This window comes from Apostichopus japonicus, chromosome 3, assembly GCF_037975245.1.
Source record: "Apostichopus japonicus isolate 1M-3 chromosome 3, ASM3797524v1, whole genome shotgun sequence".
NCBI lineage: Eukaryota > Metazoa > Echinodermata > Holothuroidea > Aspidochirotida > Stichopodidae > Apostichopus > Apostichopus japonicus.
The window spans coordinates 6,602,237-6,623,339 of record NC_092563.1 but is presented as its reverse complement, the minus strand read 5'-3'; the positions used below and the strand labels follow the sequence as shown (position 1 = coordinate 6,623,339).

Below are 21,103 nucleotides of genomic sequence, written 5' to 3'. Positions count from 1 at the left end.
AGTTGCCTTGCAGCATTCTAGCTGGTTGATTGAGATGAATGACTTCCCTAGAAGTCTTTTTTTGCTTCCCAAAAACTTCAAAAGAGGAAATAGAAATCACTGTCATCTTGTGGAAAACAAATTTATTTTCTGAATTACACAAAGTTGTTTCAGATGTTCCGTTTAATTGGTTTTCAATTCACTTGAAAAAAAAAAAAACTGAAGAAAAAATTGTCACATTTACAAGTTTATTTTACAAGCTCTTACCAAAGGCAACAAAGAAAAAGTGCAACAAGGGTCTTGATAACCTTATGCAAAAATTAAAACTGATGTGTTTTAATTTTGCATGAATGAATTATGCGGGTGCACAAATCACTGAGTTAAACCTTTCTTTGTTCGAAATTGTCCAATTAGGTACATTGTTACTTAGAAAGGAAAGTTGAGCACACAAGCTCATAATTAAGAGAGAACTTTTCAAAAAACCAAACACCAGCGCCATTTTTAAGTATGAAAAAAAAATATATGACTTGAAAGTACAGCCGACAAAACATATCCTCCAAATGGCTGGAAACAGGTCGGCATGCATTATCGTGCTTGATGGGTAGAAATACCTGAACAAGTAGAAAAACCTCCTAGGACTGAGACCAACCTGTTTATTTCTTATCATCTGGGTTGTGATAATTTACTCCCAATAGCAGTGTCTCTGAGATAACAATACTAACTGTTCTGTAAGGCTACTAACCTGGTATATGATGAATACCTCAGTAAGACATAAATTATTTCACAATAACAACTGCCCCTTCACCTCCTCCCCTGCCCTACTCCCCCAATGAAAAGGAAAGAAATGAACTTTGGGAGAAACAACAGCATTGGGCTATCCTTAAACAGTTGTAAAGAATGTACACAGATATTCATACATTTCAAGGTAATAAAAAAGTGCTGTTAAACATTTTTGCCAAAACATTAACAATTTACCAAAACATCTTGGGGAAAAGTCTGCTTGCCAAGATTTGAATTTGCAACTGTTGACTTTTGGGGATTACAGTGAGGTTATTTCAAGATAATCACCTCTACCCCCCCCCCCCCCAATTTGGACTAAGTTCTTTGTTTGAAATGGGATTAAAACATGGAAAAGATGTCAATTGACATCTAGTCTTTTTCCTGAACTTTACATTCTGTGAAATTATAAACTCATACATTTACAAACATAGGCGATTTGCAGTAGACAAGCACTTTTATTGACAATTTTTTTTTTTTTTTTGGCTCTCTTTGAAAGTAGAAGGTTGTTAAAGATAAAGTGAGGTTAACAACCTTCTGAAGAACACACAAGTCTGGTTATTGGCTTTAGTTAATCTCCATCAAGCTCCTTCATACAATTTTTAACTTCCATTACATCTCAGCATCAGTAGTTTGTGGATGCCAAAAAAAAAAATGTCATTCACTTGTGGATGTGTGCAGGTATGTCCTACACCCTCATTATTTACAAAAAAGACTGATCATTGTGAGAAATTCTTAAACAATCTCCGGTGAAAAAACAGCGACCGCTGAGATATGATACAGGTGAGTAATAAATGTTAGCAGTATTGCCCATAAATATGCTAGAAAGATGCTAGAAAATGGTCACTGATGTACAAACTTGTACAAAGCAATGTACAAATGTACATGTACAAAGCAATGCGAAAAGTGTTTCTCCAATTTATATCTCCACAATATCTGGGAGGGCGACGACCTCCAGGAGAGTACTGTACCTCTGGAAACGTTTTACCATTTTTTTCGCATTTAAACTAAAATCTTGAGGCAATAATACTAAGGACCTTCGAACAGAATGTACCTGTACATCTGACGAATGAAACAGTTAACACAGTGGCAAACAGGAAAGGGAAAAGCTGATCTTTAAACACACACCAGAATATGGACAAGAGAATTATACCGGTACGTTAACCGTTCACGATTATCTAGGTTTTAGTTCCGACTATTGCAAGTGATGTGAAACGGTGAAGAAGACGATGTTTGTCTTCTGAATGGTGCAACGTTTATCATTCTATCATCCCATCTTTGACCAGATAGATGCAAAAAATTATACCAAAGGGGTTGGCAAATGGAGTTTATGAGCTCTATGGAATTCATTTTCCACACTGCTTGGAGGAAAAATGAAAAAATAGTCAATAATCTGTGTTCACCGATAAAACATTTTACACTAGAAAAACAAGAAAAGAAAGGAGAATGACAAAAAGAGAAACAAAAAACAAACAAAAACAGGGAATTGACTAAAAAGATGAAGGATAATAGGGGCTAGATTGGTCTGTTAATGGTTTGTAAAGTTGGGTCTACTCGCAGTGTAGAATTTTCAGGTAACAAAACATGTAACAGATATAGTACTTCATGTTTTGAACCAAGCCAACAAATATTTTCTCCACAATGGCAACATTTGAGAATTTCATCATTCAAAGCAAGTCGATCCCTCACCATTTATGCCAAACGACGGAGATTCTATGGATTTTCCCCCTGAAATTAATAAATCCAAAAATGTCAAAAGAGGAAATTTTTTACAGTATTGAGAGGTCAGAAATATGCCATATTTTCGAGTGCAGCCGTTGAACCAATATCGTTTACCGTTCATTGCTGTATATAACATTTTACACAGTGTAGATTTACAACAGGCAAAACTGACCCTGCTTGAGTGAAGATTTAACGGTGGAATTATTCACCGCGTCCACCGGGATGTGCCTCGGTGATGGATCTCTTCAAACATCGAGTCAACTTCTTCTTCTTCTTCCAACCAAAACCCCCTTCCGTGTTTTTTATCAGGTTCTTCAATCTTTCATTTTGGCTTTCTTCCTCGCAATCATATCCTCCACTGCTTTCAGCTGTTTTAGAATCTCCTCTCGTCTGGATATTGTCGCCTTCTTGGCCGTGATCGGATCACGGCTCTTGCTGGCTCCACCCGATCCAGCCTTGTGCGCCATCTTGGCCGGAGGCTGCTCCCTCTGTTTGAAGGGAGACGGCGGTCTCTTCCTCTCTGATCTGTCGGACGTTATGCTCGGTTTCACGGCTGCGGTACGTACGGGCGCCACCATCGCCGAAGGGGTGGATTTCTTGGCTGGCTGCAGCAGTGGCTTGACGGCAGGTCTCCTCTCTATTAATAATGTAAATTAAATGTAAATTATGTCAAAAATTATGTAAATTAAATGTAAATGTAAGTTAAATGATGACAGTTCTGTAAAACAATAAAGTGTTGTTTTTTTCCCTCCTCCCTCAAACTACATTTCATTCCATTTAAAACGACCGGTTTCAGCTACTGCAAAGCTATACAGATACCTAAATAATACCAAATGGCAATAAAACATCCCATCCCCGATATATAACTCTTATTTCATTATTTGTCCAAATTGGAAGATTTTTTGGGAAGAAGGGGGGGGGGAAGAATATTTGCATGATTCTTAAACAGCCATCTTATTTTTGGCTGCCCAGGGTTTGAGATACCTTCCAGATGGTATTGTTTGTGTCGCATGCCATCACTGATGATCTTTTGCATGAGCTTACGGGCTCAGGGGCTCACTTACCCTTCTCGACCATGACCTTTGTGGTGGGCTTGACCGGAGCCACTGGTTTAACTTTCTTTGTAGCACCGTCGCCTAGTACTTCGTAACGCTTCTTACCGTCGGACGAGGGCTGCCGAGTAAAATGAGAAACTGTTATGTAACAATTTTGGTAATTCCTCATTGGTACCTCAAGGATAGAGAGGAAAGATCCCCGCACCCTTACAAGAAAGTTAACAGCATTTACAGGCCACTTGTACAAATTCCTTAGACCCATCCATTTTCCTATCCAACCATTTCTCTCAGCAATCTGTGTCTTGCCATGTCAGTGATTGGGTTCTATAATTTCATAAGTTTTCCGGATTGGTTAATAATGTGTGCACCGTGTAGTAACTGTCTGGACCGGGTAGGAATTTTTTACACATAGTCTCCGAGGTTACTATCAACAGTGGATATCACCCCAGTAAACATGATATGACATAAAAAGTTTGGAGCTCTGACAATGTGTGGACAATGTGTGGAGCTCTGACAATTTTGTTCAGAGAGGAAATATCCACTCACCTTGTTAAGCAATGTGAGCTTGATCTCTTTGTGTGTAGTGTGCTTCACTGGATTCCTGCTTGTCATCTGCGCTGGCGCTGAAGTAAACTTTGATCTGCAGCAAAGACAAAGAAATCATTAACCAATTTATACAAGAAAACTTGGTACGACGTTCTTTTCACGTTCGCAGTCGAACCAGTCAGTTCTGCTAGTGTAAGGTTGATAGACTAGGCCTCTCGATCAAGGTGATACTTCAGGTTAAGGAGGATAAACCTGTCGAAACGTGTTTCCTGTGCGGGTCTGAGATAGTTTCATGTGAAATGGATGACACGTGACATTTATACCGAAAAAGAGTGGGAAAATAGTGATTAATGAGGGCATCGGCGACTTTTAAGGCTCAAAGAGTAATCGACTTAACTCTCGGCACTTATCAGCGGAAGAGAAGAAGAAAGAACAATGCTGGTCGGAACGGCAAATACCTCGATATGAAAAGGTGATATTTACATACACACCATCGACATTACATAGATCTCTTTGGCTTTCTGTAATGAATCAGAAGTTTCCACCATTTAACATCTTCTTGGACTCAAACTGTAGCTCCTAATAGCACACCATACGATCGTGAATGGACATTTCGAAAACTTACAAAGCATTTGTTTAGTGATGAGATTAGAATCAGCTTACTTTGCTTCTGGTGTGACCTTTGGATGGGAAGGCTTGCTGGCTTTCTTGATCTGAATCGGGGGTTCCCTAAATGCCTCCATGGAGGGCGCCATCACCATTGCCTTCGGCCTGCTGGCTCTTGTGTCACTTGTTCTCGATGGTTTCGAGGATGGAAACTTCTCTCTCTGTTTGGCTGCTGTTGTCGAAAGAGAGAATATTATTTTAACAAGTAGACTAAACTTGACATCATCAGCAGGAGAGGAACGATCTTTGTATTTTCTGAAAGCCGAGTAGCCTCGTATACAGAATTTAGCAATGTGACAGGTCGGTGGGAGAGTGGTGGAGATGGCTTTAGGATCCCATGTAGCTGTCCCACCTCTGAGAGGAGGTGACAAGTGGGCATAAAATATCTATTAGATTATTTTAAAGGGCATGTAAAAGACCCACCATGTCAACTCATGGTATCATTGTTCAGTGCCTTGAACAATTTTTTTTTAAATTTTATTTCAGTGCTTTAGAAATGTATTTATTATCATCGTTTATTATTGTTTTTCAATCGGGTCTGACAAAGTATCCATTGATATATCCAACAGGGATGAGCCTGGGGTAAAAAAAATATCACAGAACTTTGCAAAAATTGCGGTATAGGCTCCAGTTTGCATATGCTACAGTGTGTTAGGATAATAGTTTTTGTCCCCTGCAGGTTGGATATCCATAGGTAATGAAAATCATGGATATTCCGCGAATTCGCAGAAAAGCTCATGCCTGATCCAAAATATACGAAATGTAAGCTAGTGGACTTACCACAAGGAAGCAATCAGGCAGGTATTAATCATCATACTGCCATTGACCTTGATGGAATGTACTTACCAGCTAAATAACCCCTTTGCATTAGACATTTACATTTACCCTTTGATTTAAACATAGATGTCCAGTAACCCGATTCCCACCTCGAGTGACCATTTCCAGAAAACATTTCACGAATGATTTAGCCTGCGCTATATCACCGACGATGAGGCACTTCAAAGACAAAAACTGCCTCCTGTACTGAACAAATAAAGCTCCTAATGAACAGACCTTTAGTTTTCTTCTTGGTTATCCTATCCGGCGAGCTCAATGAGGAGACAGGGCTGGCCAGGTTGGCGTACATGTGGTCCGAGTCGGCGCTGGACTTGCTGGAGATGGAGACGTGGCTGCTTCCCGAGCTGCTGCGCCGCCTCCTCCTCGCATGGGGTTTTGCGACGGCGGCAGGTCGGGGTCGCGACCTCGCCGGCGATTTGGACGGGGAACGGGAACGAGATCGACTCGCGCTGCTGATGCTAGAATTGCTGATGGATCTCCTGAATGATTTGGCTGATTTCTGTGGATAAAAAAAGATAGAGGGAGAAACATGATCTTGGGAACAAATGGTTTCCTTTTTAACTGGAAAACAAGAGGGCAAGTTAGACTGGCCCGAATAAATAGCGAGTGTAGGATGATCGGAAAATGCAGTATGTCTTTAATGCGTGAAAATTTTCTAAAATCGAGTTCATGCCAAACCAGGAGGAAAAGATTGAATACCGATCACCTCTTCGTTAGCAATTGCCCAGTATTTCTAAAGGAACAAAAACAGCACTCTTTGGGGATTGCAGTTGCTCAAAAATTTCATTCTCTAACCTGTGGTGGTAACTGTAAGCCCAACTTCTTGACTGGTTGTGATTTCTCAACCGACCCTGGTGGTTTCTTTAATCCCATCTTCACGCCTTCTCCGATTGGTTTTCTCACGCCAGGCCCTATTCTCTCTCTAGACCAAAACGATAACAGGAAAGGAAGATGTTATTATCATGTGTAAACACCTGAGTATTCAAAGTGGGATGTCAGGAGGGTGGGGGTGGGACCCATTTAAGGGGTCGCCAAAGTTTGTCTTGCAGCGTTGCCTAAAAAAACGAGCCGATAATTTGTGGAAATATCTTGGATATGAGTAACATCAAAAGGTGTATTAAAATATACACCATTTGACAACTAAGCACCCTTAAGGCTTATCATAAGTTTAAAAATAAGGGGACACCACCTCCCCATGGAACCCGTTCACGAGGCCACAACGGCCACCGCTGGGGGAGGGGGGAGGGGTGTCGCCAAGATGATAAAAGTGAAACTTGGGGTTACCAAGGCCAAAAACAAGACGGTCAAGCCTGCCTATTGATAAACAGTCTTCAAGTTCACTCAAGCATTAATAATTTGTTACAATTTGATAGCATAAACTACCCCAAGTACTTCCATTAGGATTCATCCTTGAGGGCACCTGTGAGCTTTCCTGTGTGAAGACAAATTTGGCCACTGAAATAGAACACTATGTGTTATTAATCATGAATCTGTGCAGAGGAGCGATCAGTATGGCTAGAGTTAACAACTCGGGTAGATATTCAATCTCCCATGTTTTTTGGCCAAAAACAGGGGATTCGGTTGGTATATGCTGTACGCAGGGAAGATCATGACGAAATTTGCATACCAGGAATCTGAAGTGCTGTTCCCTTTTCTCTCCTCTCCTCACATACACTCTGAACTCTCATATATAGCTCTATATATGAGTAATATTCCACTTGATACATTTCAGGTTTAATGTCTGTCTGTCTGTCTGTCTGTCTGTCTTACCTTGGTTGGAGACCCAGCTGCTTTGTTGGTTTCGTCTTTCTCGATACGGGAGGGGAAGGGCTTCTGGACTCCGACTTGGATGAGTACGAGCTGGCGGAGGAGGACCTGCTGCTGCCCGAAGAATAGGAACGGGACCTGGATCGGGATCTGTAAAACAAGACCACCGAATGTTCGTTATGCTTGGACATCTGGAAAAGGTGCAGACTTTACAGAGTAGTTTTGTATTAAAACTAGGTTTAAACCTTCACAAAGAACCGATGAGTGAGGAGAGTGTTGTGAACACGAAGAGTAGATGAGCCTGTTGGAACATGAGGGTATTAACTTGGTGGATAAAGCAAACCAAACTAAAGACAGCCATGAGGAAACTGATGACAGTGATCCTGGCATTTTTTGTCTTTAAATTGATCCACACTACATTGCTATTAACAATCAATAAATCCCTGAGGACCTCCCCCCCATTCCCCCCATTCCAATGACCCTGTACCTCCATTAGCAGCATGTTGCTACAGACGATACTTACACTGAGACACCGATGACAGTGATCCTGGACTTTTTCCTCTTTTCATCAGCTTGCTACCCACTCTACATTGCTATTAACGATCAATAAATCCCTGAGGACCTCCCCCCCATCCCCCACCCATTCCAGTGACTCTGTCCCTCTTTTAAGCAGCATGTTGCCACAGACGATACTTACAATGAGGACCCAGATGACAGTGATCCTGGACATTTTCCTCTTTTAATCAGCTTGCTACCCACTCTACGTTGCTATTAACAATCAATACAACCCTAAGGACCTACCCCAATCATAAGACGATACTTACACTGAGGACCCCGATGACAGTGAGCCTGACCTGTTCCTAGTTTTGGTTTGCTGTTTAGACTTTGGTTTGGGTGATCTGGTTCTTGCCCACGGATCCTGCCAAGAGTCAGCCGGCTTCCGAGCGGTCTCCGGGGGCCTCGGTCTCTCCTCTCGCCTCTCTCTGTATTGGAATGCTGCCTTCTCTGGTGGAGGGTAATGCTTGGGAATGTTGCTCCGTGGTGCCGACCTCTCCACGACCGATGCAGGTCGTCTGTTAGAGTTAGACTCCCTACCAAACTGTTCCTTGCGTGAGATTCTATTCTCTCTGAATTTTGGCTGCAATAGGAATTTCAAAGACGGCTGACAACATGAATGTCGAAGAAAGAAGGGCAGAAGATTTAGGATTGATTAATGTCTACGTTGGGATTAAGGATGAAATCTTTATCTAGCAGGGGACTATAGATGGATCTAAGCCCCATTGGGGGAGCAAGGGTGGATCAATGTTTAACCATTGATGAGCCTGGGGTAAAAAAAAAATCAGGCAACTTAGGCTCTAATTTGCATATGCTACAGTGTCTTAGGATAATAGTATTTGTGCCAGAGGAAATCACGGATATTCCGCGAATTCGCGGAAAAAGCTCATGCCTGTTTAACAATACCAGACAATTGAGAGGATTGTAAGACATTTCAACTCCATGGCAGGGTGTTTTTAGTCTCATATAATAGTCACATACCTCATGATATGGTTCGGGTCTCTTCTGGGGTGGAGGGGGTTCCGGTCTGGGGGGCGGTCGTGGCTCTCGTCGCCGCTCTCTCATCTCTCTATGAGGATTGTACTCTGGGTCAGGTTCCAATCCGTAGCTGGAATAAGGAAACAGAACAAATGATAGCCAACTGAGGTCTGTTGACAATGGTATCTTCCACATGTGCCATGTAATTTATTATTAAAATGGTGATAATTATTTCAATTGAATTGGTGAGCTTGAACTTTTTTTCTCAAAACTTGAACATTTCTAGTTTGCTAAGCTTGGGATTAAATTGCCTCGAAGCCCATATCATGGTCATGAAACGTATTCACGATTACCTATTTTAACATCTCCAAATTTCTCTCATGCTTATGCAGCAATGAAAATGTCAGGATTGTTTATTTGGTTGTAGACAGCCATTTGTCCCACTCCCCACCCACCCCTCCCCCACAACAGTGAAACGATCACACAAATATAGCACCATAGCAGTCAGCTGGGATTATACAGTATGTCATGTAATGGGATTGGTTTCCATAATTGCAAAGAGACTCCCTGAAACAATCAAATTGACACTCCTAATGCCTGAAATCAGTTAAAGCATCAAACACAATGACCCTAACTATCCTTGTCGAGAAAAAAGCAAGAAATCCGGTTAGAGCATTGTAACTCAACGCTGTAATAATTTCTGTGCAAGAACACGTACCAGACCTATTCCCTATACAAACAAGACACATCATGCAAACACTAAATGTGTTGCACTATGCCTCAGAATAATTCATCCAGTATCTCATAGCAAAATGCTACGCAAGATGGGGCAAGTTGCTATACAAGTGCAGTTTTTGTACATAGAAACCATAGTATTTTATAAGAGGTATATTTCATAGCCTTCAAAATTGCTACGCAATATTTCAACGTTTAAATTATATCCCTGCTATTCCGGCGATTTGATACGCAGCATAACTTCAAATCCTCCGCCTCGTGCGAGAGAAATCGCGACTCTACGATAGAGACTCACCCGTACTGTTCGGCTGTCGATTTATGCAGATCCGGGTGGAACGCCGATTCCATGTCAAAATCGTCGTAGGTTTCCTCAACAATGAACTGCGGCTCTTCGCGTATCCCCATCTCTTTCCTTCGCTCTACTTTCTTTTTGGCCTTAAAAATGATATTAAACAAGTGTACTGAATAAAATGTGAGCGCACAAACGCAGTACATCCCATAATGATTCCTTTTTTTAAGGCAGAGAGGTTTTTCCTTCCATTTTTTCAATTCCAATGAGGCAAAATGAAAGGTACTGGGAAAACCATCAGCTAGCTGCTTAGAATTTATCTGCACTAGTGATGCTGTCAGGCTATTATCACCATTAATTAGAAACTGTACTGTATTGACATTATGTTTTTGTGAATACAGATTAGTATACACACACCTATTGCTTGAAAGTCCTCGGAATCAAATGTTTGAAATCAATGGCAGGTCGTTGGTTAGGTGCGGCCCTGTCAATTTTTCACTCCTTATATCTGGCCCATTCATTCAAAAAGGTTGCCCACCCCTACTTTGGATGTATGCATGCCAAATATTGTCAGACCTTCATTAACAAGCCATACTCTAAAAGTTAGAGCAAAAAATCAAAGATATATCTGATAAAAAGGAATCACAATGTTAAGAAAGATGTGGTGTAAGCTATGGTAGCAAACTTACCTCTTTAGCTTGCCTGATTCCCCTCTCCCAGGCGGACTCTCTGTGTGGTTCCTCTGGTATAGGAGGAGGGGGTATGTAATGTTCCATCTGTGTTAAAATTGCAGACAAACTCCACATTTACATAAATGTATGTTTTCAAGGGAGGATGAAGACTTTTGTTAAAGAATATCATACAAAATGCACTTTTAGTACTTTCTAGGTGATTTAAGCCTCTGGTAAATTAACCTTTATGAATCACTGTTGTTATAATGAGGAACCAAATCTTGAACAAACTAATGTTTGTTTCTCACTTTTATGCTTTAGAAGAGACTTCAAGAGAGTACATATTTATGTGTGTGTTTGGGGGTTGGGCGCTGGGGTTGGGGGGAGGGGCAATTGTCCTATGACCTACATTCTGCTCCATCCCCCTACCCTGCCTTCACCCCTCTGTTGTTTGGGATGTTTTACTCCTACCAAACCGACAGTAACCTCCATCCTTGTATAGGAAGAGGCAGTCCTCTCATTCACCGATCTAATGGGTATGCCCCAGCAGGCAGTATGATGGAAAATAGTCTTCTTACCACTACAAAGTCCTCTGGTGGGGGTGTCTCTTGCACTGGTGGGGGCGGAGGGTTCAGATCTTTGTTCAACAGCTTTGCTGTATTCTTCTCTATCTCCTTGAAGTCTATCAACGAGTAGTTACCTACAGAGCAAATAGAAAGATGCTGAAAATGAAAAGCCATTTTTGGTTCCACTTTTTAAAGCTTGCGAACATTTTTAAATGTTCTATTGGGATGACCACAAAGAAAGCCTCCAGCTGATATCGACATGAACTTGGAAATTGAAATCTACAACCCCAAAGCATAAAAAGTATGTATCGGAAAAAGACAAGAAAAGAACAGAAAAGAAAAAAACAAAATAACAAAAGAAAACAAAAGAAAATAAAATAAAAATTCAAATAAATAAAATAAATTTTTTTTTTTTACTTACCCAAGTCATTGACACCTGGGTGAAGGAATCGGCAATTAGGCCCCCAGGTGCACTGCCCTCTGGCGAAAAATCTACACACAGGCTTTGCGGCAGGCTTTTTATCGCCTGGTTCTTTCACCTCTCCTTCCTCTGCTTCATCATCCTATCCAAGAAGAGAATTTCAAAACAATACAAAGGTTGACTATCGAGGCAAAAAATAAATGCTGCAAATTGCAAATGAAAAGTGGATGGAGGTGTTGTATGCAACATATTAAATTTTCATTCCCCTACAGTACAACACTTTCACGACATATGCGCCTATGTCTGGCCAACTTTGCATACAAAAAAAATTAAATAAACTCAATGAAACCAACAGTGTCAATATGTGACAAACATATAAAGAAAACTGTTACCCTAACAAAACAAAATTACTATGAAAATTAGTCTTTTGCACTCAAGTACATTTGTTGAGCGAGAGATAACGTCACAACGATAAGCTACATAGAATGACATCAAGTTCTCTCTAAACATGTTACATTCAAATTCCCGAGATCACGCTCCACGTACCTCTATTTCTCCAGCTTCTCCATCCTTGCTCTGGTCTTCTTCATCTTCCATCTCACCCTCCTCACCACTCTCCAACTCCTCTTCAACGTGCTGTTTGTCAGGTTTTACGTCTGTGCCCTTCTGCTTCCTCAACGCTTCTATCCTTTCCCGTGCATCCAAAACAGCTCCTGCCTCCTCTCTGTCCTCTAACTCCTCTTCAAAGTCTAACTCATCTCCATGGTGATGCACATCCACCACTGCATCCAGCACTTTGGTGGTTTCCATCGGAGGAACGACGGGTGTGATAGAGGATTCCTCTCTCGCCACTGATTCGGTGTCAAGAGCTGATTCACTTTCTTCAGAATCGCTAACGTCATCGAGATCCTTTTCCTCCAAGTTTTGCTCCTCGGGTGGAATGACAGCTTCTTGCAAGTCTCCTGGTGCATCAGCAGATGTTTTAGCGGTTTCATCATCACCAACACCACCATCGATGTCGTCATCCTCATCGCCTTCTTCATCCGATTGGTCGCTGACATCATCTAATTCTTCTTGCACGTCGTCATCTTGAACTCGCTCTTTGGGTATTGTCTTCTCTCTCTCACTTTTACTTTCCTCTTCTAAATCGGTGTCCGATTGGTCACTTACATCGTCTAAATCTTCGTCTTTCTTCACATCATCATCTTCGAACTGGTTCTCAGGTTCAAACTCCACCGTTGGCTCGGGGGGTCGGTCTTCGACCGACTCCTCACCAGACTGTTCACTGACATCATCGATCTCACCTTCTCGACTATCCAATTTGGGGGTGAACTCCTCGTCTTCTGCCTGGGAGACATTATCGACATCTTCCATTTCCTCTTGAAGAGGTGATTTCCTTCTATCAAGCTGAACATTACTACCTGAACTTTCATGCATACCTGAGCCCAGAAATCCACTCTTATATTCAGGAATGTTTGCATCATTATCAAAATCACGTTCATGAAGTTCGTCATTATCATCTTCGTCACTTTCTCCATAATCTAGTTTTTCCTCTTTGGGGCTGTCTACCCGGATATTGTCTGCTTGTAATGTTTTTTCACCTTCCTCCTCCCAGTTTGCCATTTCCCTCTGTCCCCCTGGTGTACCTGTTGCTTCGTCTGGCTCAATTTCAGAGCTCACCTCGGATACACTACTCTGCATCGGACTGACACCCCTGTCACCTTCTGTCTCTATTTCCTGGTTGTCAAAATTATGACCAGATTGTTCATCACTAACAGTTGATACCCGTGTTTCACTTTCCATGTCATTATCTGAATCTAACCGGGATTCAAAGCTTTCAAATTGCTCCTGATCCTCAGCTGATGCCATGTTCCCTCCTTGGTTGTTGGTTTGTTGTTCCGAAGTTTCCATTTCCTCATTACTGTCTGAGTCAGACCCCATCTTCTGTTCAGTACCTCCTGAGTTTTCAGCCTCTCTCATCTCTTCCTCATGTTGACTTCCCGTAGAAGAACTGTCTGGCGAAACAGGCTCGCACAGCTCAGCAGAATCATCATCCATGATGAGACTGCTACTTCTCACTCCACAAATTTGAGGTGAATCTTCTTAAATTCTATAAGGTACATAAAAAAAAAATCATAAAAGGCTATCTTGGTTGAGGAAAGTTTCTCTGCATACACTTCATAAAAGAATGTAGATTTAATTTACAGGAAAAAGTTGAATCCTGTAGAAAAATTACAAACTTTTCATTAGTAGGCCCCTATTATTTATCTATTTTGTTCTAGGCTAGGGGCATAACCTAGACCATGGTCTTACTCCTAGGTCAATTACAATTTTTAGTAGGCCTTGTTCTGATGTCGATGAGCTTCAGCATTAAAAAGTAACCAAGCTTGTGTAATAACTAATGGTATAATTAAAATGAGTAAATAACTCCTATCTCTGTACTTTGTTGCTTGCCTCGCCCATCCTTACTTACCCTTCGGCCAAACTCCCTAAGTTGGGTTATTGACTTATATACGAGAGACAGGTAATAAGTACGCCATTTCGCAAAACTAGTACCTTGATGTATACTTATATTCGGATATTGCTATACGTGAACAAAAGTACCTATTTATAACGAAATAATTATTTTGATACACATGTAAAGATGACATACAGCACAATGTGATCACCATACCTTTATATCCAAAGAAAGTGCATCGTAATGTCAGTTAAAGAACTCGAGCCCGAACTGTAATCGTTGAAAATAGTACAAGAGCGAAATGCGGGTTGAAGATTGAACTATGACCGAACAGGAAATACTTGTGTTCATATTGCTTGAAAGAAATAACAAAACATTTGCATATGAAATATAGAGAGTTAAAATAAATTTAAATTTGAGTTATTCGTTAATTTATATTTTTTAAATATATTTTGTGTCATAGATATATTCTGACAATAAGTAAAGTTTTTCATAATGTAATCTTTTGACGTAACACCGGCTACTGCTTCTTATGTCACACAAGTTAGTTTAACGTGAAAGAACACAACCTATCATGCAAAAGGGTTTACGTTCACAGGCCTAACCCACTACCGAAGACAGATAGTGCATGTACAGTGTCAGTAGGTCTAGCAACTTTGAGCTACCGATTGTGATTAGGAAGACACTGACTGGTATTTGTGGTGTTACGTTCTGATATTCGGCTTCGGAAATCTCCTTAAAATGTTAGCCGCAGCGAGGCTTGGAGTATCATCTCCACATATAAGCGCTACAGCACAAATAGTTGCATCTCAACTACGGCCTGCAGTTGTGGCAGTAGCATCCGCACCAAAACCTGTCTTGCCAGACAGACCAGAATTTTGGCATACACAGCAGAGCCTTAGTTCAATAGCCCCAAAGTCGTGCTTCTTAAGAGCAACTTCAGGCGTCCAAGGTATACTTAATAAATATATAGTTCATAAACGATTAAAATTGAAATCTCAGGATTTCAAGGTGACCTGCATGTGTTGTAAACTAGTTAGGGCCTAGGCTAGTGTAGTATAGTAAAGGCTTCATAATTGACGCACCCCCGTAATTGACGCACCTTCAGTTATTACTAGCAATGATACAGTAGGCCACCTAAACTTTTTGCAGTCAAGCAGAATTACATATTTCATGAGCTTGAATTCATTTCAGCTATTTGCTGACCAAATTGTGGTATTTTTTAAGCTTTTAACTCCCTCCCCCCAGTTTTACACGTTTATTTGACATTTGGAAATCTTACTCCAAAAAAATAACCAAAATTACTTCAATATGATACCACTACTCTCTGGGACCTGACCTGTCTGAGCTTAGAGGTTCAGAGCATAGCAAACAGCATCCAAAGTCAATGGATGTATACTTAGGCCTACACTACGGTTAGCTTATTGACGAATGTGCAACCCTTTTTAATTCCCCAGTGAATGAGGTCGCCAGGAGGAAAATCCTGTGGCGACTAGATCTAAATTTTTCCCAAATTCTGGTCGCCCAGAATGAAAATGTGATCGCCACTTTGATATGCTAAATATTTGTACAAAAAACACTAGGCCTTGGCTCAACATCGAGTAGCACTAGACTGTACATGTGTACACGCACAGAATCGTATAAAGACGTATAGGATAATAGGGTTGGGCGATGTATCGAAAATTATTATTATCGCGATAATTTTTTTTCAAGACGATATTTTTGGAGGATTGAACAAATGACGATAACTTCTTGTGAAAGAAATTTGATATAAATGTGGGGAAAAAATGCAATTATCCTTTCTCCGTTTTATGTGTAAATGTTATTCAAGCATTCCATGGTTAAGAAAGTTGAAAAGAAATCAAGTTTATCAACTTCATTTACTGACTTTTGAACTTCGTTAAAACCCGTCCTTTACCAACATTCACTGTATAGAGAACAAAACTCTGAAAATCAGTAGAGAAATTACCAATTGTGTACGAAAAGTAACTTGGTACACCTTTCAAATTTTACGAAAGATCGAGCAAAATACTTTCGAAAAATTCACGCGAAACTGGCATATCGTGCTAAATGCAACAAATGTCATGTAAACAAGGCTCTAGTACACCCATTTATGAATTAACCATAAGACCACATCTGGTGTTAAGCGGGGGAAAAAGAAAGTATTTCTAGAATTTCCACCAAAAAAGGAAAAATTATTATCCTACCACAGTTAAGTGTATAGTAAATAGCCTAACCACTTCGTCGGTTACGGATCTCACGTAACAACAAAAACAACTATAAATTGTATTTTACGAAGTTGACGTTCTCTACAAGGACATGGAAACAATATTTAGCATTTAGTTAATCATGCCAAGTGGCCTAAAATATGGAATTGCAAGGTTTACTTTTATAAATATGACCATACCGTAGCTATCGGGGCCATGATATCGTGCTATGTCTGTATGGTATAGACTGTGCCTCGTGTATCATGGGGAATAGAATGTTTTGTTCATGCGGAGGAGTCGGTTGGCTTGAGGTGTGTTTTACTTACCTTCATGTTACGGGGATATTTACCTACTTTTCTTAAACGTCTAAGATAATATTTCGCATAACTTTACCGATCCTTTACTGACTGACCTAATTAATTCTAGAGCGGAGCCAAAATAGTTTACTCCATGAAAAGTTTTTTGGAAACGTGCCAAAAATGTTAACAAACAGGTGTTAGACAGGGGGTTGCAACTTGCTTGACAAGGTACCTGGTAAAATTTGCTGCACATGTAGCCTACCAGGGTTAAACACTGCAGTTGTAAACTGATGTACGTATAGTGCACGCTGTTCATTGTTAGGCAGTCTTGAAACGGGGCTTTGCCGAACGTAGTTTGTTTCATAATATCGACAGTTTTGTAAGTTAAACTTTTTAAAGATTGAAACACAGATTAAATCTCTTTTCATTTTATCACATAATATTGCTACTCTAACTTGTCATTTTAAAATTTTGAACAGTTTCGTGACAATTTAAATTCATCATGGTGAAATTTTCAGTTGCAAAAACTGATCGCCACAGTATTATAGGTCTGGCGACTAGCATTAATTTTTCCAGAAATTCTCATCGCCAGCCGAGAATTGTGGTCGCCAATGCGACCATAGCGACCGTAATTAAAAAGGGTTGCGAATGTGTCAATTTAGGGGTATGAAAGAACTTGACACAGCAGACATTTTGTGGTCAAATTCTTCTCAATTGTGCGTTGCATAGGCACAGAACAATAAATATTTTGAGATCATTACATTTCTAAGGAACTACACATATGAAAAGTGCATGCAGTTAAGTGATTTTGATTTTATGTTGACAGACATCGTCAATCCAATCCTTAAGTGCGTCAATTATGAGCCCACCATGCTACTAACAGTAAGGCTTCATAATTGAAGCACCATCGTAATTGACGCAACTTCAAATATTTCTGGCAACTTAACATTTTGCAGCAAATCAGAGTTACATATTTCATGAGTTTGAATCCATTTTCAGTTGATCAAGTTGTGTTTTTTTAAGCTTTTAACACCCTCCCCTCAGTTTTGCACTATTTTTGGCATTTGGAAATCTTACTCCCTAAATAAAACAAAAATTACCTCAGCATGATACCACTTCTCTCTGGGACCTGACCTGTCTGAACTTAGAAGACTCAGAGCATAGCAAACAACATCCAAAGTCAATGGATGCATACTTACACAGTTAGCTTAACACCGAATGTGTCAATTTCGTGGTCATTTTGTGGTCAAATTCTACTCAATGGTATGTTGCGTAGGCACAGAACAATAAAAAGTTTGAGTTCATTATATTTCTGAGGAACTACACATGTATATGACAAATGCGTACAGTTGAGTGAGTGATTTGGATATTTCCTTGATAGACATCGTTGATTAAATCCTTAATTGACGCTTAAGGATTTGATGAACGACATCTATTAAGAAATCCGCAAAACACTCACCTATATGCAATTTTCAGATGTGTAGTACCTGAGAAATAAGGGGGCGGTGTCATTCCGCCATCGGTTCATTCCGCCATAGAAAATGTGCTCTTTCGCCATAGCAAAAGTGCCATTCCGCCGTTTTATCTGATGGCGGTAAAGCACTTTTGTATGGCGGAAAATCTGTCATTTAAATCAACAATCAGAATCCTTTTTTTTTTAATAAACAATCAACCTAAATTTATTCGATTTATTTAACCAACTATATTATATATTTGAAGACAGTGTATCGACTCCTACGAAATTATGAATGTAAAATCCATTCCTAAAATGTACCGTTCCGCCATAGGTTTTGAGCCTTTTTGCCATGGCGAAAATTATCGAAACCTATGGTGGAATGGTATGGCAGTATGTACCTATGGCGGAAATTCGGAGTGGCACTGGAACCAGAAATACCATGCCGTGTACTAACTGTTCTCTGTGCATGCCTAGATGTAGCAGACGGATCATTGTTGCAGAGTAGTGGCGTCATCTCAAGAAAATTTGTTATTTTTAGAGAGTAAGATTTCCAAAAGCGAAAAATACTTGCAACATTGGGGAGAGAGTGTAAAAAGCTTTAAAATGAACCAAACTTTCATCTGCACATACCTGAAATGGATTCATCTCGTGAAAAACGTCTCACTACTTAGGTGCAAAAGTGGTTTGGTTGCCTGCAGTATGGTTGCCACTGTGATATTTAGGAAGTTTTAGAGGTGTGTCAAATAAAGGGGTGCGTCGATTACGAAGCCTTCACTATACTACTAGTACTGTACCAGTCGGTAGTACCACCAGTACGTTAATAAATTACAAACTTGCTTCAATTGTCTAGCCTTGCAGTTGTACTCCAGTCTTGGTGGAAGTATCTAACTGACGTTCTGGAAAATGGAACCGCACAGTTGCCTTTGGTGTTGCTTGTTAACCACAAACATTACACAACAAACATTACATTTTCATGCATGAATTGCATTATGTCCTCGGTCCTCCTCCCTATAGCATGTCCACAAATTTCCTTGTTTAGTGAACTAGTGAAGGTTTTCAAACCATAATCTAACTTTTCAATTTGTATTCCTCACTCAGGTCCTAGCCAAGTTCGCTATGCTCACACAGACATCCAATTTCCAGACTTTGACGAATATAGACGTGAAACAGCAGCAAACCAACCCTCAGAGTCACGATCCGTCGATCGCAAGGCGTTCACTTACATGTTAGTCGGCGGAGGCTCGGTGGCGGCAGCCTATGCAGCCAAGAACATTGTGACAGAGTTTATATCCACGATGGCCGCTTCCGCGGATGTGCTCGCTATGGCAAAGATTGAAATCAAGCTGTCAGATATACCCGAGGTACTACATCCTATTCCAAACTATATATCAAGTCAGCAAAGGGAAATCAAGTATTTGCTTATAAACTGAAAAATGATGATGATCACATAATTGTTTTTGATATGATAATTAAAAGTGATCAATTTTCAGTTCTTATATATTGTTATGTTATGTTTTTAGGTGTACTACAATGATTTTTGTTTATCCATGCTGTGTTTTGTGGTGATATTCTTGGCATGCACAGACAGATATAGGCAGCCTTTGGTATGATGGACACATATTTGTTTAACAACATCTGCCCCACTTTATGAGAACTCTTGAACTGGGGTGAGTTTAACGATGGGGGGGGGGGGTTGCAAGGGTTAAAGACAACCATATTACAAATGCTTTGCTACTGCTTAAGATTACATTGCTAACATTGTGTTGACAATGATTTCTTCTTGACAGGGCAAGAATATGACATTCAAGTGGAGAGGCAAGCCCCTGTTTGTCAGGCATCGAACCTCAGAAGAGATCGACGACGTGGCCTGTGTCGATGTCACCAGCCTGCGGGACCCCCAGGCCGATCACGAGAGAGTTCAGAAACCCGAGTGGCTAGTGCTCATCGGCGTGTGCACACATTTAGGATGCGTCCCCATAGCCAACGCCGGCGAATACGGCGGCTACTTCTGTCCTTGTCATGGATCTCATTACGATGCCTCCGGTAGGATCCGAAAAGGACCAGCCCCTTTAAATTTAGAAGTTCCAACATATGAATTTACCACTGATGATCTGATGATTGTTGGATAACCCCCAAAAAATGAGAACTATTATTAAAGGGAGTGATACAAAGGACAGTTGAAGAATTGAGATTTTGGACATGTTACTATGTTTGCCATGCAGGTTTTGCTCTTGGAATGTTAATTAACATGAATGACGTTATTTAATATTGTTGATTATTGTTCCAATAAAAATTGATGAAGCGACATGGAAAAATCCTGTCAACTCTCTTCATTTTAACATCTATTAATCAGAGATTGAATTCTGTAAGCTTTTCTGAACATCAAACGAAGCTGCAGAGAATATCCAGATCTCTTGATTCTTGTGTTTCTTTCATCCATTACAACTTGTTACAATATTGTTAAGTCTCCAACATCATTCTGTCATGTTTCAAAATTGTTACATATTCTTTGCAGTGTTTTGTCTGGCCTAACAGTTAATACTAGCGGTGTGTGATGAAAGTTTATAGAACAAACAACAATTTAGAAATATATCACTTTAAGACATGCTAAATTTTAACTTGTTGAATACCATTAGACTGTTCCAATTTTCTACGTGGAAAAAATTTTAATGTAAAATTGACTTTCCAAAGTATTGAACAAGACTACAACCTTGCTTATAACAGATTTTAGATCAATTTCACAGTATGCTAGTTTTGTTCATATTTGTATGAAAATAAAGAGATGTCTATGTGTGGCAAACTTATGTACTGTATCATTTTATGGAAAGAAATATTTTGAAGTGTTGAGTTATAATAATCTTTCTTGTGCGTCTGTTTTTTGTGTTAGTTAATGTACACTCATTCACTTTCTTCACAGGTTCATTACATTACATCAGTGTATAATTGTCATTTAGTACTCCAAACCGAAAAATTTGACAAAATTGACAATTTCAGTCTTAAAAAATGTTGAAGATAGCATCACATTTGCCCCCCCCCCCCCCCTCTCCCCATTTTTAAATAAATCTGAGAAACTTAATTGGCACATTAAATGCAGTTTGAATATATAGCTGCATGACAGT

The 21,103-nt window shown here is 40.1% G+C and overlaps 2 protein-coding genes across 3 annotated transcripts; one reads left to right on the top strand and one right to left on the bottom strand.

The window, feature by feature from the left end:
* Positions 1-105: 105 nt before the first annotated feature.
* LOC139961545 (uncharacterized) lies at positions 106-14,446 on the bottom strand. Of its 2 annotated transcripts, none has more exons than XM_071960812.1 (15): positions 14,239-14,446; positions 12,111-13,674; positions 11,565-11,706; positions 11,156-11,277; positions 10,596-10,682; positions 9,913-10,052; positions 8,886-9,012; positions 8,174-8,487; positions 7,353-7,499; positions 6,378-6,504; positions 5,799-6,081; positions 4,743-4,917; positions 4,080-4,173; positions 3,543-3,651; positions 106-3,115 (listed from the first exon to the last, which is right to left on the bottom strand). In XM_071960812.1, exons 2-15 carry the CDS (start codon positions 13,620-13,622, stop codon positions 2,793-2,795), a joined length of 3,702 nt encoding a protein of 1,233 aa, XP_071816913.1. In that variant the 5' UTR covers positions 13,623-13,674; positions 14,239-14,446; the 3' UTR covers positions 106-2,792. The 2 variants fall into 2 exon arrangements, with proteins under 2 accessions (XP_071816913.1, XP_071816921.1); XM_071960820.1 differs by having other exon boundaries at positions 4,743-4,914.
* A 179-nt stretch (positions 14,447-14,625) lies between these two features.
* Positions 14,626-20,841, top strand: LOC139961565 (cytochrome b-c1 complex subunit Rieske, mitochondrial-like). Its single transcript, XM_071960844.1, has 3 exons — positions 14,626-14,974; positions 19,083-19,345; positions 19,772-20,841. The coding sequence occupies exons 1-3, from the start codon at positions 14,764-14,766 to the stop codon at positions 20,111-20,113; spliced, it is 816 nt and encodes a 271-aa protein (XP_071816945.1). The 5' UTR covers positions 14,626-14,763; the 3' UTR covers positions 20,114-20,841.
* The last annotated feature ends 262 nt before the right edge of the window (positions 20,842-21,103 follow it).

Bases quoted from the DNA above. Each gene is read 5' to 3' on its own strand.
- LOC139961545 (XM_071960812.1), bottom strand. From the start codon at position 13,622: ATGGATGATGATTCTGCTGAGCTGTGCGAGCCTGTTTCGCCAGACAGT. The intron at 9,013-9,912 runs GTGAGTCTCTAT...TCCTTATTCCAG, and splicing joins TCGACAGCCGAACAGTACGG to CTACGGATTGGAACCTGACC. The intron at 7,500-8,173 runs GTAAGTATCGTC...CTTGTTTTACAG, and splicing joins CTGTCATCGGGGTCCTCAGT to ATCCCGATCCAGGTCCCGTT.
- LOC139961565 (XM_071960844.1), top strand. From the start codon at position 14,764: ATGTTAGCCGCAGCGAGGCTTGGAGTATCATCTCCACATATAAGCGCT. The intron at 14,975-19,082 runs GTATACTTAATA...TTCCTCACTCAG, and splicing joins AGCAACTTCAGGCGTCCAAG to GTCCTAGCCAAGTTCGCTAT. The intron at 19,346-19,771 runs GTACTACATCCT...TCTTCTTGACAG, and splicing joins AGCTGTCAGATATACCCGAG to GGCAAGAATATGACATTCAA.